An 18,973-nucleotide genomic window follows, 5' to 3' on the forward strand; every position below is an offset into this window, starting at 1 on the left:
AAAATATGAAATACATTAAACAGATATTAAATAAGATAAACGCAGAAATTAATTTTAAGTCAGAAAAATGGAAAGACAGCTGAGAGAGAGAAAGCACGGTGCTGCATACAAATCACAGAACTGTTTAGTTTTCTACTAATACCATATTTATTCTTATTTCTCTCTGTAGCATGCCAAAATTGTCACTAGTTGTTGTTGCTGACTAAGCTATCAAAGACTAGATAGCTGTATCAAAACTAAATTATCTGAAAGAAATCAACCAAGATGAGAAAAACATACGTTTCTCTTATGTATCATGGATGTTTATATACTTTAAAAAAAACAAACTTCCCTACAGATATTCCAAGTTTTCTGGTTGCCAAGGTAACAGCTTTGATGAGGACCAGCAAGTCAGTGAAGAAAATGTAGTTTAAGGTTTCTTCAGTTATTTCTTTTTTTTACTGAGATACCTTAAAAGGCACATTTCCAAACCACCATCTTATAAAGTGCTCACACATTTTACATTTTTCCATAATGTAATGCAATATAGCCAAATAATCATTACAGTCTCAGAAAAGGTTCATACCCAACGCTTGCACGCAGTTTTAGTTTTCAGTTTCAGAGTTTACCATTGTCAAGAAGTTTTAGTTTCTTGATGAAATAGTTTGGCCTCCAAGTTATGTCTGAGTGTCCTGCTTTTAATACATGCATTTGCGAAAGCATCTTTAGAGAGAAGAATCAGACACACACTGTGACCCATGGTTTTTTAAAAAGCAGCAACTTTTCTCTCGATACCTATGCATAACTAAAACATCGTGCATCTTAAAAGCTGTATAGATACAATCCCAAAATGAAAGCCACTGGGATAACTGTTCATATCTAGCAACTGCTGACCCCTTGTCCTGGAAGGTAAGAATACGTGGATTTCATGGCTGGAACTGTCTGTCAAGCAACTCCGCAAGGCCAGCGCCTTTCCCCATTGCACGACCAACACGAAGCTTCTGTGATGTGAACCATTTTCTTTGGGCCTCAAGGTGCAACATCTAAAGTTGTTCCAACAAAGACCAAATGATATTTTTTAGCACAGAGTAACTCAACCTCATAAATTGCATTAGTCTTAATGAGATACAAGGTCGGGATTGGAGGGGCCAGTAGAAGACAGAAGCGATTCAGATTTCCAGTGAGAGAAACACCAGTATTCATCAACACACAGAGGTTTCATGACATGAACAGCAATGCTTGATTTTGTTTAATGTTGACTGCAACTCTTAGATAACTAAAGTAGGAACGTGGGAGAATTCCTTTCCTTGGGACTACCAACCAATATTAAATCCCTGACGGGGAGTGATGGAATGAAAACTTAGTAAGAAAGAGGAAAAATGTTCTTTCATTGTCTTGAAAAAGCCATGAAATTTATCTGTCTTGTCTGCGATTCTCAGTTACAGAATACCAATGCTCCTTGTTCTGTTGTAGACAGAATAAATGACTTATGAGAAATGAGTACGAGGGAGGAAAAAGGCACTCAAAAATAGTGTCTTTTTATCAGGGACAAAATACTCGTCTCCCTTTTCTTGAGAAGTTTAGGAAAGTGCTGCTTTTTATCCTTTCAATAAATATTTTTCTCTCTCAATTCAGACTATTAAAAATAATAAGAGGAATATAATACAACTTTAAATGAGAGTTTATATATCACATGCTTTATGACAGCTGCTTTTATTTCACTTTAGATTAACAAAGCCTTTATGTTGAGACTTTGGAGCTGACCTTACAAAGCAGCAATGCCTTTAGCCCTGAAGCACATGTTTCCCATTTAATGTTTCTGAGGTAACGTTCTTTGTGAAAGTGAGAGAAATAAGAACGCAAACTTGCAGGAAAAATAGAAGTCTGAGTGTCCTCCTTTTGAACAGAATTAAAGTCAGTTTGGACACTTGAAAATATGAAGTGAGAGGCCATGGCCTTACAAAGAGTTTCTCAATGAGATCCCAAGAGTTACAATGCTCAGCTTTCCTTTAGTACGCCATAGCTCATTGTCATTTCCTCTCAAGAGGCCGAACATATTTTGCCATCTCAATTTGAAGTGAAAGGTCTCGCTTACATCAATGTTATTTCAGTTTTAACCAGCATTACTCAAATGATTTATAAGCATGCCCAACCAAAAGAGCACTGTTGTAGTTATAGCAAATGAACCCAACAGACTTATTCTGGGGTACAGCAGAAAGGAATTTGATCTGCCGTATTTGCAAGAGTCATGAGTTACTGTTATGCGTGGAAATAGAACTAATCTTAATGACCTTGTACCGTTGTCATGTTCTAGTGGCCCAGTGCAAGAGCAATGTACTTGCTTTTTTCTCAATAAGCTTAACAGTGCCTACACACAAGTCCTCCATCCTGTTTTTGTTCATAACCCCATGCATTAAAGCCTGTTCAGCATTCTTCAGCTACGGTCACAGTCACAATTTTATGCTTGAAACTTTCTACGCTCTTTTCAGTGGGTGAATCTGGAGTGCTGCAGACTAGAGAGTCTACAAGGTTCAAGATGAACTGAAAAAGAGACTGACAAAGGCAGGAACAAGCTGGGCATGGGCACAGTTTGGTAGCCAGTGGATGCTCTTCGTATTTGGGACCTTGCCAAAGAAAAGAAAAACTGAATGCACGGGAAAAAGACAAAAACTGTATGATTCTGAGAAGCAGCTGACAAATTCAGTGCTAAAATTCCCATCTATGTCAGTAGAAGTTGAATCAAGGTTCCTGTGAACATATGGCCTTTCACTCAAAGCAAGTTTCCCTTCTGAAACACACTTCTGCAAAACCTTCCAACAGTAATGACGTAGGGTTTGCTGGAGCTGCAGCCAGTTTCCAAAGCCCAGAGACCACCCCTGCACTGTTATCTGTTATCTTTTTTGTCTTTTTCACCCCCTTTTTTTTTTTTTTTTTAAGGGACAAAGTTTCTCTGTTACATCCACATTTAGGCACTTCATAATTCTAATTCAAGACTGCAACATTTGTCCCTTCCTACTGACTCAAATGAGAATTCTTGGATGCTGAGGACTTCTGGAAATTAGAGACATTATTTAGGGGGCAACACAATGAAGGAGCAACCTACTCAGAGCATCCCTCTGTGACAGCCTTGTCCTTAGCCTGAGAAGTTCCAGCTGCTTTTTGCCCCAGGACCAATGTTAATTTTTAAAGAGACACACCAGCAGCTGCACAATACCTTCTCCTAATCTTGCAGATAGTCTGAATTTACATTCCTGACATGAAATACAGATAGGCACACAGGTTTTCCAAGCCTTCCAAAAAAAACCCCAAAAGACATCATTTTAACTTACACCAAGCAAAGCTCTACAATCTTACTATATGTTTCACCAAGTCCATTTCCTCACACTTATATATTCTTTAGACTCAAGTTAGACTTCTCCAGCCAACGAACAAACCAGAGTCCTTCTCCTGCATCACCCCATCTAAATAGTCTTTCAGTTCATAGTTTCTGCTCTACTTTGTTGTGCCTTTTCCTCACTAGTGCAACACTCTGTCCTTTTCTGCTGGGCCTGATGACATGCAGCACTCCCTCATATGAAAGGATGACATATGTCTGTACTTTTCCCTTTCAGTTTGGGCAGGGTCCTGTCCCCCTGTCGTTCCCCCCCCCCCCCCCCCCCCCTTTTTTTTTTTTGTTTGTTTGTTTTACACTGTGTAAACCCAGTATTGGGGCAGAAGGAATGACAAAAGCGTGCTCATATGGGTTTTTTGCCAACAGATAGCTGGTATTCCTAGGCAACACTCCATGAAAGAAATTACCCCTCTGAATGTACAATTCCCCAGTTTCCTTTGATACGTTTAACTTCTTATTTGAAACTGTTGGTTTGCTGTGTTTCACCATAGACATAGCTGCAGTTAAGCAACTCCAATGCCTAAATTTTTGTTTTAGTAAAGTTATATACATTCAGATCCAAGAAATCTGAAAGGTGAAACACTAAGAATAAAAAGTCTGCCCTTGCACATGAGTGACTAAGCACCCAATATGTCTTATTCAAATTATAGTCTGAATTACCACATCATCCTTGTACTAAGGTCCAAAGAAAGCTATTTTCACCACATTACAGTCCAAATTACAATTTTTCTACCAACTTTTTGCCCATGATTAAATACAAACTGTGAGCAAATCCCCCCTTCCCTTTCTTTTTCCTATCTTTGTTTTCTTTAATAGCTGGTCTTGTTATAATTAAATGGCATAAAACAGACCAATATTTAGATTTCTCTTCAGTTTTCTGTGTTTGAATTGGTCATTTTGACTTCATTCTCTTTGATGTCTAGAAAATAACCTTTCGTCACACTGTTTGTATTCAAGAGAAGAAAAAAAATAATCTGTGATTCTTTTGGTGTGCTATGAATAAGCATGGACATGTTGGGACAGGAAATGCATACATGCCACTACAATTAAAAAAGACTAATTTGTTAGCAATTCCATAATATTCCCCAAATGCAGAAATTCTAAACAGTGTGAAGTCACCTGCATAACTCCTCTTCTCTTTTCAGCTGCCAGGGTCCACAAGCCGAGTCTTCCACAACAGTGATTGTCGTGAGGAGTGAGACAGCACGCCAAATTTTGTGACTAATATTGAACGATGCAGTGCTAGTCAGTATGATATAGTGCATGTTTCATACAGCCACTGAACCTCCCATCTACTAAAGCAGATTCTTTTTTTTTTTTTGTAAACTCCTTCCATATTATGATTTCTCATGCTTTCTCAGCATGTTCTGGGAATGTTTGCCTTTCCTGACATATCCATTTGCATAGCCTGTCAGCTCCACGCGCTGCCCACGGCACGCCGCTGCTAGTGGCAGGTTAAGGATTGCAGCTTTAAGAAGCTGCTACTTAGCATTTTTGAGAAAGCGTCTATTTTATTTATTCCTACAGGGAAGTTACGTGTTTGAAGGACAGAGAAAATACAGCAAAAAATGCTGCACTTAGAGCTTTTACAGAATGACTGAAGTCTTTCTCGCACTCCCCCAACCTCCAGTGAACTCTCACATGCTACCAGCAGACAATGTATTTTCTGTCCAGACAGCTTAAGGAATGGTATCAAAGACGTACCAAATCACCCTGCACAGACTTCTACTTAAAAGGAAGATCTCTCCTCTACCATCTGTTTAAGGCTGTCTCCCTGTAGCAACCTACTTAACATACATTCCACAGCGCTTCGCTACAGCCCTTCACAGCCCTCTCAGGAAGCACCAAAACTCAACTAACTCTTGAATTTTGTCACTAGTTGGTCTTTTCTAAGGAAACTGATAATTCAGCCACTGAATGCTAAGTGTATGCATGCTAATGAGAGGATGGATTTATCCTTTTGCTAGAATTAGAATTCTCAAAACCAGTCTATAGTCCCAAACTTGCCAGAAAATAACACCGAAAGATGATCACAGGAAAGAAATTTAAGGCGTAGCTCTCTGACAGATGAAGACAGCACGTCTTCAGCACAAATTCAGTAAGTTTATATATAATCATCCAGTTATTCAAATCTGAAACAGGAAAAACAAAAACATTTTCTCTTTACACCAAGATTATAAATTAAGACATCAAAATTGGGTCTTGTGAGGTTATATGGAAATGCTGACAGTCGAAAGGTTTTGTTCCCGCAGTAGTTTCCATCTTTTTCTTAAAAAAAAAAAAAAAAACAAAACAAAACAAAAAAACACACAAAAAACCCCAACCAAAAAACCCCCCATACAAATCTGTTTTCTCATTTGAGACAAATACCATTTCTAAAGAAAGAGTTGTGGGTGTAGACTGAAAAAATTAGTACTCGTTTGTTCTTCATGGCCCATCAATGACTGTAAAATCTTAGCTGATGACAATAGGCAAGCACTGTTTGACCTATAGGTGAGCTAATGTAAAAACATACGCTCACTACGTAAGTTTATTTTTTGCGATTCAAAACTAAACTTCACTTGAAGCCCTGAATTATTCCTGCTGGTTCACTTAACTGGGAGACAGAAAACTTTGTTAACTTACTGGGAGTCACCATTTGTTCTCTGCTACATGGCTGTCCCCTGTACACCTCTGTTCTGAGAAAAGGCCTATTGAACATTGCATGACAATAACTTATAGCTGAATTTCCACCAGCAGCGTTGCATTTGCATTGCACTACAGATGGAATACTCTCATCTCTCCCACGGAAGTTATTCACAGCATGATACCACGTTTTAAACTCGTCTCATGGTTTAGTGCACTGTATTGTCGAATACATGAGGGAAGTAACTATTTGGACAAACCCATAGTTAACTCCATGAAGGGGACACAATACTTTAACTTACTTTATCAGAGTCCATGAACTTGATAGCGGGTTAGTGAGGCCGCATAATCATCAGCCTTCCCTTCCCGTTATCGCTCTCCATACAGGGAGCCCAGGCTTGCATCAGAACTGGAAGCACTGGCAAGAAACAACTTTTTCTGGGATGCCAGGTGCCTGATAGACGAGGGAAAAAACAACCCAAAAAACTTTCTTTGGGGCACAGAGGCTGCTGTCAACTAAGGAATCGATGGATGGAAGTTATAGCCAGCTCTTCCTGGCTGGATAGGCAGCCACATGGAGAAGGAAACAAGCAAGACCTAGATGGGGAGGGAGGCAGGTGGAAGGGGAAGGCCTCCTCATCAAGACTTTGAGGACCTGATGGAGCAGTGTATTCATTGAATTTGTAGTGGCAAACTGGTTTGCAGACATCAAGGAAAAAAACCAAAAGCCAATAAACAATGTAAACTGACTTGTGAAAACTTCCATTTGGTTTCTGTTTGTTTCTTCACGTATCCTTAATACCCTTAAAATTCCCAGCCTTTAAGTTTTGGTGGCTTAACCAGGTAAGGTGTATGACACCAGAAGGAATTGGGTTCATATTTCCTGTATGCCCAGTGGAGTGCTAGACCTGGGGCAGCTTAGATCTGAAGATACTTGGCAGAAGACTTCCTCTGTGTGCGGCTGATGAAGTCTGCCGAGCAGTGACGGAAAAACTGTGGAGGAACCAAGGGAGAAATCCAATCAACCTGCAACTTCTCAGTCCTCTGCTATATCTGAAGATTGAGTGTGACTTCCACTGCTCCTAGTTATGTCAGTGCTCACTGGGACCAGGCTTCAGGTCTGCCGTGTTTGTACAGACTTTTATTTTTCTTGTCTATACCTTCAAAACTTTAATTTCTGGAGGGCAAGCGGTGACGCAGCTCTGTATCTTGTATCAAAAACAGGCAGCCTTTCAGCCACTGAATAAGATAATAGTCTATCACACTTCAAGCCTTGAAAGATCCTAGACGCATTCCACAATTTATAGAGGTACCACATTCCTGAACGTAGCCCATTACAGATGCTACAACACACACAGCATTGAAGAGAGGAAGCATTCGGATTTCTTGAATCCTTTTGACTGTGTAAGGCAGGTAGAGATTTTTGCCCCTTTTGACCCCTCATGCAGAAAGGACACCGATTCAAATAGCTCCGACTTCACAGTACTTTGTGACAGTTGATATTGGAAAGTTAAAACATTGGGGTTAACTACTGAGTCTGGGGCTCACAGTCCCAAACCACACACCAGCTTTGTAACCGTATACTTTACACCCTTTCCTTATACACACTTCAGAATTTTAATAAACTGTCTACAGCAATTCCACTTTTCCAAATAATTGCTTTGCTAAAGCAAGCCATGCTGGCTTGTAAGACAACTTTTACTGCGCAATTCTGACATTACACATCCAATGGCTTGACATCATGAAATACATTGGAAGATATCCTCAGATTCAGCTTGTTTGGAATGTTTTAAAAGATAAAAAGCATCTGGTCAGGCTTGATGTACATAAGCTATCATGATTATCAAAACCAAGAAAGTGTAGTATTTCCAATTAGTATTCCTCTTCATTAAACTTGCATTTTTAAGAAATGCTCTTTGCAACTGAGCATATTGCCTTTAAAGTGTAGGCATATGGAAAGACAGGAAAGATTCACAACCAGAATTACATATAAAAACATCAAGTTGTTGGTTACTGGGTATTTTAAGAGAAGTCCTCAACATGTATTGTATCCATAGAAATACAAACACCCTGCAAAACCTGGAAAATAAGATGAAGGAACCAAGTACTACATCTGTCCTGAATACACAGGGATATCCAAGTTATTGATCAGAAAGGGGTTGTTTTTACACATGCCTGAGTTGAAATTATATATGCTCTGTATTCCTGACATTCTACGAAACATCTCTTAAGGATTAGAGTGCATAAGAGTACCAGTGTGACCAGTCCAACCCTGTGTATCTGTGCAGCTTATGTGGTTATTAGCGTTACAACAGTTATAATCTTTCCAGGCATCATGGGAATAATTTTGGAAAGTATGTCTTAAGTCATTTGGGTCCCTATGGAACATTTTACAATATGATAAAAATACAATGCAATCAATGCTGTGTTATTGCTCTACAGAAATCAGTTGCCTTCAGCTAAATCAGTCCCACTACACACCTTCAAATGAGGTGAATACTCCCCATACTATTTAGATGAGGAAACTGAGAAATTGTGCAGCTTCTCAGAATAAGGGAATGAGTATTACAGAAATAGCAGCCAGATATGGGTTTTCTGAGCTCCCAGATATGTTCTCCATTCACAGGACTTTTGCCCCAGGGGCAAAATGTTTTTACACACATGGATGAATTTTGAGGCTAATCAAAAGAAGGTGAATGACTATGGTACCCTGACTCATGTTGTCACAGCAGAAGATGCATGGGTCCAGGCACAGAGTTCATCCAGCTAAGTATGTGTAAGGGAAAAGAGATTCTTCCTTAAGTCTGTATTTTCATACTTTCTGATTATTGTTTCTTTCCCAGATATATGCCTTTGAAATCAACAGCTTAGGATTTTGGGGTTTTGCTGTTGGGTTTTTGTGTTTTTTGGTTTTTTGTTGTTGTGGTTTTTTTTTGTTTTTTTTTTTTTTTACTATTATTTATATATGTATAGTCTTACTTGCAATATCACCTTTATTTCTTTGGATATTTTGCATATTTCACATGAACAGACACAAATGTCAGCCCTGTGGCAAAGTCCTGTGGCCAAACCTGTGCACTAGTGACTTACGTCCAACACTTATACTAGAGAAAACATATCCTGGCAACATGGATGAAAAGGAGACACTCTAAATATCACTAAATAATCTGCTCAAGAGACAGTATAGCACAAAATGGTATATTAAAATTATTCCTTGCATATTAGAAAATAATAATTATATGGTGCCACAGGGAAAATCACTAGTTAAATTGGAGATGGTGGCGGTTAGTAAGAGAATTAAGAAACTGGTGGCCTGTAACATAAGTGTGAGGTGCCTTATTTTACAATGCATCCCACAGCGTTTTGAATAGCCATGTCACACCAAACCATACCAACAGGAAACAAGAAGACACTCTGCTCCTGTTGGCTTGTTAGTGCTCTGTTCTCGGTGCACTGAGAAGCAGAGTGCTAAGAATAACAACATTCCTGCCAACTGAAGAGACACAATATTCCACAGCAGGGACGTACCAGATCAGCATGTCAAACATACTGGTTTCTAATTTGAAGTTGTCTATTATTTGCAGAGGATGAAGGAAAAGGGTATCTTGTGGATCTTGGTGATTCAGTGAGAGAATAGCGAGAGAGAAAAAAAAAAAGTCTGGCTGATGTTCTCACTGTGCCGATAGTTCTGCTCCTTTTAAACACACGGCAGGTCCTTGATCTGCCTTTCTCTCAGCAGTATTTACCCTGAACCTATAATCTGCTGTAAGAAGTCTAATGGGAACCTGAGGAGGTGGTTCCACAACTGTACAAACAGACATTGTCCAAAAGCTGGTGCAATTCCAGCATTAGTCTGCAGCTGCACCACACCTCCTTCCCCCTTAGCAATGCCAGTGTAGTAGCACATAACCTACACAGCCAACTATACTGCAAAGAGAACCATGATTGCTGACAATTGCTTACTTTTGTAAGGACTAAGGATGCTAAGGATTGGATTAAGCAAAGGAAAAAAAAATAATCTGTTTTAAGGAAACATTAGCATATTTTATGTGTGTGTTCCTTTAGGATCAGCACAAAAGCTTTTGCTGTGAATGCAGTCCAAAAGGAGCAGAGCATCACCAGATCTGTCCTCTCTCTCTCTCTCAGCAGAGGTGTGCCTGGTGTTTCTTCAAAATTACTCATCTAACAGAACTGAAGCCACACTGACTACATGGACTAAATACCTTCCTGGATTTCTCATGTTGTTCGGGAAGGCTGAGAGCCTGCCTCCATGTGTGGCAATCCATAAAATGGCCTCACTGGGTTTTCTCTAAGTAAGAGAAATTCATCAAAGCACATCTTAAATTACTTATTATGGCATCATCTTGGGCTAAAATGAGAGCCCACATGAGGAAAGAAGCTGTAAGGGATGGGAAGGCGTGGGAACTGAAAGATGACACATAGTAAGAGATGCCATGTGCCTAAAGAGAAACTATGCTACTCCAGTGTACAAGATGTAGCCTGCTTGGTATGCCCTAACAAGCAGAGTGGAAAGCTTGTTTAGGGTACGTGCAAACCAACTGGGTGACCACAGGGACTACAACAGAACAGCAGCTGACGCAGTAATGTGACTAAGATGCATTGCAATTCTAGTTAACTCTGTCGATACATACAAATCCAATGGTTACTAGCAAATGAATTTAGCCTTGGTTTTTCAAAGACAACTAAAGAAGCTGATACCCAAATGCCGCTTATTTGCAATCAGATTAGGGGTCTTACTTCCTTAGATTCTTGACAATTCCTCACTAGACTTGCTTGGTATTTCTATGGGAGCAGTATAAGGCTTCTTTTATCAGTCAGGGGAAGCCTTCCTGCCTGCCAACCTGTAATAGGCTCAGTTTTGGTTGTCTCTCTGTCATTTAAAAAAAAAATAAAATAAATAAAAACAAAGAAAACAAAACAAAACAAAATAGCTTAGCCACTGGCAGTGAGCAGTGCTAAAAAGCATCCAAGGCAATTTTGTTGTACTCTGTACTTATTCTTTGCAAATTCATATTGACAGTTGATTTTACGATCTCATATCCAAAGCCCCATAATAAATGTCACGAACTCAACTTAAAAGCTAATGAAAACAAAGGTCTTTGTTAGAAAAAGAATCATACAAGGGACAGTAAATGACACGTCCAGTTTCTTAACTGCTACCTTTCCATTACTGCTGTTCAAATTCATTAAGGTGCTATGCTGTCTGTATTTTATATATTAAGTAAAAAGTGTTTCTTGTGACATAGGAGAGAGAAATGCTTTTCGTATTTATTTCAGGAGATGCTTGAAGACTCCTGTAATTATTCTGTATTTTCTAATGCTTTAGCTAATTTCTGACCCAGTATTTTATTTCAGCATAGGACTCCAGAGCAAGGGGACCCCAGCTGAGTTTTACAGTACCTGTGGAGCAGGCTGATACTGCCACCTTGGGGAGGACTCTTTCCACGTACCACGAGGAGCCTAAGCAAGTGTCATATAAATCAGTTTGATTTTTTTTTTTCCCCTGTCATATCCTCCCAGGAAGACAACTTCTTAAAATCCTCTGCCTGTGCTATTGTAAGACCTTCCAGATGTGTCCCAACTCAGACTGTATTACATTCATAATACAGAAATACATTTTTTTTGTTGGTAAGTTTACTTAGCCAAGCTTTAGATATCATTTAAGCAGTGCCTCATTTACACTACTCTCAGTTTCACAGCCATCTTGCCAGCATAAAAGCCCTGTTCTGCATCCAGATGGGCAAGCTGTATTTTGCTCCCCTGCTTCTGGGATTCTAGTTTTCTTGGTAGTCTAAATCCTCGTCCATGCACAGCTTAAATTACCTCCTTGCCAGGCTACTGGCTCAGTTGGATGCGACTGCCAGGATATATACTGCCTCTGATGTCATGATCGGCAATACTGTGCATAGGAACAGTCCGATGAAAAGTACAGAGCTAGACTGCAACAATTTAACCAAAGTCAAGGAAGCATCTGGATTTTGTCTTCACAATATCCATAGTTTTATGAGACAGACCTACCCTTTTGCTTTGCAAGCGAGTCACCGCCCCCATCCAGTCGTCTTTGAGTTTGTATCCACGAGCAAATGAAGGAACCTTGCTATACGCTTTATCTATAAATATGCCTTGAGACAAAGGCTGTGCACAGCACTGAGCCACAAGGCTTTTCACAATGGAAACTATCAATAGTTGCCCTTGGCTACACATACAATACAGGAAAAGATTTAACATCTCACCTCTCACCAGAACAGGCAAGCTCGAGAGCAGGGAGCTGTCTGAGAGCAACCAACGTGTCTATGTGCTCTTAAAAACATACAGCAACAAAATTATTACACAGCCATCTACAGCCTAGTAACGCAAATTATAAACTCTTTCCTGATGAATGATGTGAATTTATAAGGAGACGGCGAGGACACTATTAGGTCCTACCTTCTGCCAGAGCAGTGGCGGTGCTTCTAGAGGAACTGAAGTCTCACTGCACTGCCGTAGCAGACAGGAACAGCCCTGGTACTGCAGTAAACCAATACTTACAGGCTCTCACACAGAGCTATGTTTTGGATGACAATGTCCCCAGCAGGACTGGGCTCTGGAAAGTACCTTCCTCTTCCTCCCACCACAGACAGCCTACATACCAGATTCTTGTTCTCACTGTAATGACACATATCTTAAAACCCTTGGAATAAACATGTGCCTCCACCCACCTGGGAACAACAGTCAGAGAGGTGCCTTATCTAAACTTTTCCTTGTGAACAGACAAGAAGGGCTCAATCCACTCTACTAGAACCTGGTCATTAAAGCACGAATTTGTATTTATTTTTCACTATGGCACAGGAGTCCAGCTACTTTCCCACTTGTGGGAAATTGTCTAAAAAGCAAGTGACAGGTCCTTTCCGGACAATCTTTTTATCCCTAGTTTTAATGCTACTATAGCACGGCAAAGAACAATGCTTGCAAGAGAAATATATCAAGCTATCGAGTCAACAGCTGACACACATGACTGGCAGTGGTGCAAGCCTTCAGTTTTCTTCCTGATTCACATCTAATTTCTGGTTTTTAACCCATTTTTTGATTATTTTAATCCATCTTTGTTAGGCAAACAGCTTTACATCTGCATATGGTTTACATTGTGCTTTGAAAATATTACAAGTGCTAATTCATATGCTCTTCACATGCATATATGAACACACATTCAAGAACATGCAACACAAATAATCCCAGTACCTCCATTATCACTCTCACATTTAATTGCTGGTAGAACTCAACAAACTTTCAAAAATAGCAACTTCATACAATCATTAAAGTGATTGCAAAAACTGTATTTGCAGCTAAGTTGTAAAAATCCAACAGTGCCAATTACTGGCCAAACATATCCAATTGAATGAGGATCTATCAGTAATAGATTAACCAGATTAATGTGTACGTAACAGTCTCTGCGTGGTACATTGCTGTTGTTAGTTTCAAAGTTCACACATGAACTTCTGTTTATACTGCACACATGGTTTATGAATGAAGTCTGAATGAAAGAGGAATTTAAGGGAAAATAAGGTAAGTGACATAATATGAAATTAACCTAAGTATTTAAGCATAGACTGCTTACAGAAAAAAGAAAGAACAAATCCTTGATCATGATTTTTAAAAAGGAATGCACAAATGCATGACCACCATGTTATATTATTATGCTACAGAAAGAGAATACAATGCACATCTAGACTGATGAATAACTGATGACAGCCATTTCATAAGGTGTCTCTTTTAAAAGGTATTCTTAAAAAAAAAAAAAAAAAAAAAAAGGAAATTGATCATTGAAAAATCCAATGTGAATTCAGTAAGGAAGATCATGATGTACAGTATTCAATGTTGCCTGTAATAGAATTGGTATGTTAATAGCTCTTGCATGTTTGGCTTTGTACTGAAGTTATTTCAAAAGATTGATTTGGGCATGGATTTAACATGAGGGAGAAAGCTTGAACTGCACATGCAAGAGTCTAAATAAATTAATCACAGGAAATCACATTCTAAAGTTAGCCACGATCTCTGAGTACCTAAACATTGTATCTTAAAAAAATAAAATAATCTTTTGGAAGTTCAGGTGTCAATGATACCTTAAAATCAACAACTACTCTGCCAATACGGTTTTCCATCTGAAACACTTCTGAATTTATTTAATCGGCCAGTATTCCTGTTAGATGATTAATGTGCACCAAAAACCTTCAGATACTGGATTAGAGAACAGTTCAAAGAGAATGAGAGAGCTTATTTATGAACAATTACACTAACTGGAAATGACACCATTCTCCCCTCTCTATCCACCAGTCTATGCTTTTCTTTTCCACTAACTGTGCTGTACGTCTAAAAGTTTCTACAGTATTCATTTCCAAAGCCTCTATTTCATATGGGGTTAGAACCCACAGCATCGGCTATTTCAACCCTTCTTTCTTCCATTAAGACATACTTTCTTATATTTATCTGTATCAGAAAGCCCTTTTGTCTATTTCAACTTCAGTGGTAGCTGACGAAAGACATTCTAAGCTGTTCTCTGCTGTGAAAAAGTGCTCCTTTAAAAGCTACTTCTCTCCCCCAAGAAACAAGATTTACTTCCTGAAACATGGTCACTTAATAACAGCAGCAGATATTTGTCACTATTCTCTTCTTCCTCCTCTGGTTTTCTTCCTTTTCATAAGCTACCCTCCCTGCATGCCAATGCTGTTTTCCACAGGTGTTTCCCACCTCCTCCCTTCCCTCCCTTCTCTGTTGCCTCTTCTTAGCTTTATCTGCTTTGCTTGTTCCTAAAACTCTTCTCACATCCAATTCTTTCCCAGCTCTTCAGTTTCTGCCAGTGTAGGAGTGCAGCCTGTTAGGGTGCTCTTGTACCTGTGACACCTTCCATGGGGTCTTGTTATTTCTAAGCAACAGATTGGGAAGGACAGCAAAGATACGTCCTTGGATCAGACAGAGGTATATGTGCTGTACTGAATGTTTATCTACACCACACACACCTTAAAACGTTTCAGGCAGGGAAGGACACTCAAAAGACATTGAGTTTTCTAGTTTTTCCTGGATTTTTTTTTTTTTTTTTTTTTTAAGTTATCTGAAATGGCTCATGTTATTTGTTCTTCGCTTAGTGACAGGTTGGTGGATAAAAGCATAGACAATGGCAGAGAGCAACGAGATGACCATCAACCTTGTTGTCCTCGGAAGAACTCAGACTGGCAAAAGCGCTGCTGGGAACAGTCTGCTGGGCAGCTCAGACTTTGAGAGTCACCGCTCCCCAAGCTCTGTGACTACACGCTGCAGCCTTGGACGCAGCTGCCGTATTTTAGGGATTATACGAAGAAACAGCTGTGAGCTAGCTCTCCGTGTTCGAGTACTTGATACTCCAAGCTACCCTCACAGTGGTCTGAGCAAAGAGCAGGTGAGAAACACCGTGAGATCAGCCCTGGCTCACCACTTTGGGGAGGAAGGCCTGCACCTAGCTCTCTTGGTCCTGAGGGCTGACTTGCCTCTGTGTCCGGATGAAAGCGATCACACAACTCAGTTCATCCAGGTAACAAATAAAGAAATAGAAGTCTCTGCCCTAATGGAAACTCTTTTGTCTTCAGGTGACAATAGCTATGGAAGAACTGGTTGCAAAATTGAAATACACAAGTGCAGCTGAACAGTGGAACGCTTCCCAGCCCAGCAGATGAAATGCACCATTCACAACTCCAACACCATGCACCATAGCCACACTTACCACACTGAACCAGGGAGGAGAGAAGCAAAAACTGCTCTCTTTTGTACATGGGCTGGGAACAAATGAATTTAGGAACCAAATCTACCTATCAAAGTAAGCGTTTCTCTCAGAAGTTATGGCTAGTGCTTTATCATGAGAGATCTAACTTGTTGAAGAGAAACGCTATTTAAAGCAAGCAAAAGTCAGGTTACCTCCCTCTCCTGCGCTCTGTGTAGGATCAAAGCAGAGAGCAACAGGTCCAAAATCATGCAGAAAATCTGACTGACCCGGGACAAGGATGTTCAGCTCTGTCCTGCACTGTCACTACTGCTGTATCTGTTAAAGAGAAAATAACTGGAAAGTTACCATACATTTACTCTGGCTAAGGAAAATTTCTAGCATGACTGACTTGAAGCAAATGTTTTGCAGCTCCTGAGGGAAAAAAAATTTTTTGCAAGTAGGTAAGATATGTGGGGAAAGACATTCAAAAGGAATGGCTTTCTTTTCAGTTGGAGATTTCTCATTACCATGCACACATATCTTTGGAGAAAGGGGAAAATAAAAAAGGAAAAAAAAATAAATAGAGCAAACAGCTATTGCTCAGTTTATCTATCTGATCAGATGAACCAGGTTTGTATGATTCACGAAGAAACAAAGGGTTTCAGTTATTGCCAAAGTCTACACATTACACTTTGCAGCTATCTTACAATGTTGAACTTTCTAAAAATCTTTAGGACTGGAAGGGACTTTGTGGTCCATCAAGTCTTATCACTTGCTGTAACTGATATTATCTAAATATATAATACATATGTAGATAAAAATATACCAATATATAAAAATAGCTTTCAAAATGCATTTGATTTTCTCTCCTTTTCTTTCCAATTACTCTCTATTAGTAGGCTGCTCCTCACTTTTCCGGTAGTTTGAGAGTTGGTTCTAATTTTAACACACTCTTCCTCATTGTCAGTTTACACACATTTGTCATCAGTGTTACCCTTTTTCCTGATCTCTGTCTCTCTATACTTCATGGCACTTAAGAGAAAGCAGAATTTACTAAAAATATTTTTACTCTAAGACAATGAAAAATCATCATGTTTCTAGTTTGAGACTGTTTTGGATCAAGTCCATGTGGGCATTAAAAGCATAAGAGATGCCACCATGCCTTTCCTCTTTAAATGGAGCCTGAAAACCCCTACTACCAAGGAAATAAAGCATGTTTAAAAATAATCAGAAAGCAACACTTACTTCTGCTTCATGATTACAACTGGCTCTCAGCTTAGATAATGGTTGGCTTTTTATTTATTTTTCCCTTAAAAGACCAGATGCTGTGATTTCATCACCACAAACAAGTGGGACAGCTGCCTGGGTGCCAGGAATATAAACAGGGATGGTTATATTTCAGTACATCATTCCAAGAAGGTATTAGCATGAAGATTACCTTTAGCAAGCAGGAGTTTTCACAATAATCCTCTGCAAATTAGGGATAGCATATCAATGAAGATGGCTTTTAAATCTCTCTGGATTTTAATTTCAGTAACATAGCCTAATGAATTGAGAGAGTGGCAGATACTGATTTCAGAACTAACATTAGCATTGTTAGAGTCCTCAGCAAATCAATGCACTACCCTCTCTCTCCAAAACAGATAACCCAACACTTTCTTACACAGCTTATGCTAAAATTTTGTATGGGTTTAATTTTTCTCATCCCTACTGTCTGAAACAGATTAGTCACTCTCAATACACCAGGTTTTTCTAACTCCCTGCTTATCTTGCAATTCAAAAGATATCCTTTAAAGCAGTTTTTGACACCTTGGTGTTTAGGTTACAGAGTCAAGATCACTGCAAAGTGGACTTTATTATCAAAGTAGGCTTCTTGTCACACAGGAGTTAGCCACGATTGCACTAAAGTTGTAGTTTCATTTACATTTGTAAATGAAAGCCCAATCTCTTATCCATGTTAAAATTTTCTGTAGCCTTTGACAAAAGAACAGCTTGGTTTTCTCCATTCCCCTCCATCAGATGAACCACAGCAGTTAAAGACAAACTCTCTGGCCCATCACTTCGGTTGATGCATTTGATTTGTGTTTTTCCTGTATTGCTGAGAATAGTTCAGTTTTATGGGATACAGCTGGAATTGCAGTCGGTGTTACAGAGAAATTAATCATTTATTTTTTTCAACACAAGGTGATTTGGTGCTTTTTAAACAAAATTTCAAAGAGCTGTAAAAAGCGTAGAAATATGGGTATGTGGAAACTACTGATGTACACTAATGTGACACAGCTAAACAACCATTTTTCCTTATTTATATAGACATTTTTTAACTGGATAAATTCTATTAACATCTGTAGTATGAGAACAGAGAACTACTAGTACTGCACAACCACATATTTCCACTGAAAGTGGATGTCAGTGTCTTGGGAAGGTGAAAAACCCCAGAAATTTCAGCAAGTCAGATAGCATGAACTGGATTACTGCCAGGAAAAGAACATATAACTGGTCTGTTAATGCATAAGTATATGAGGTGGGAGTGGAGAAAAGGAACAAGAAGGGATAACTAAGATTTGTTTTTCATTACAGGAACTTCTGGGTCCCACATGGAAGGATTTTACTGCAGTTCTACTTACTCATGCAGACAAGGCAGAAGAGGCTGGATTCAGTGAGGAAGCATACATGCACAGTGCCTCAAGTACCCTGTTGTCACTTCTGAGCTCAGTACAGCATAAATACATTTTTCTAGACAACCAGAAGAGCATAATTAAAGAGGAAAGAGCTATTGTCTTAAGAAAGCTATTGAATTTTATACGACAAAATAATTATCAAGTGCTTCTACTTAAACACAGCAAGGAATAAATATAGCTTTTAGGTGCTCATTTGTCTATTTTCTATGGTAGGTAACATTTAATAGAAATAAAAGAGTAGAAGCCATCAACTAGAAAATTCCACGTCCATACCAAATACCTTTGAACACACCATTGGAAATACCTCTTTAGATAACCAAACTACTTGCCTTTCATAAAGTACCTCACACTACTGCATCCAGAATCGTAACTTCAACCACAAAATCTGAACAAGCTAGTGCCCTAAATCACACTCCTAATACATATGTAGTCACAATTGAGAGTCTATGCTACACCAGATTGTATATTGCAATTCATACAAAACACATATCTGGAAGGAAAAAAAATTTAAAAATGCATATAAACTTAGACTGTAGGGGAGCTTCTTTGTTTAATTCTTCATGCTTTCAG

The 18,973-nt window shown here is 39.1% G+C and overlaps 1 protein-coding gene across 1 annotated transcript; it reads left to right on the top strand.

Moving 5' to 3' along the window:
- Positions 1-15,164: 15,164 nt before the first annotated feature.
- Positions 15,165-18,575, top strand: GIMD1 (GIMAP family P-loop NTPase domain containing 1; the record flags this gene model as incomplete). The annotated part of the gene is made up of 2 exons (XM_082482087.1): positions 15,165-15,557; positions 18,303-18,575. 2 exons carry the CDS (start codon positions 15,165-15,167, stop codon positions 18,573-18,575), a joined length of 666 nt encoding a protein of 221 aa, XP_082338213.1.
- Between the last annotated feature and the right edge of the window lie 398 nt (positions 18,576-18,973).

This window comes from Vanellus vanellus (genome assembly GCF_965231255.1).
Source record: "Vanellus vanellus genome assembly, chromosome: 4".
Taxonomy (NCBI): Eukaryota; Metazoa; Chordata; class Aves; order Charadriiformes; family Charadriidae; genus Vanellus; species Vanellus vanellus.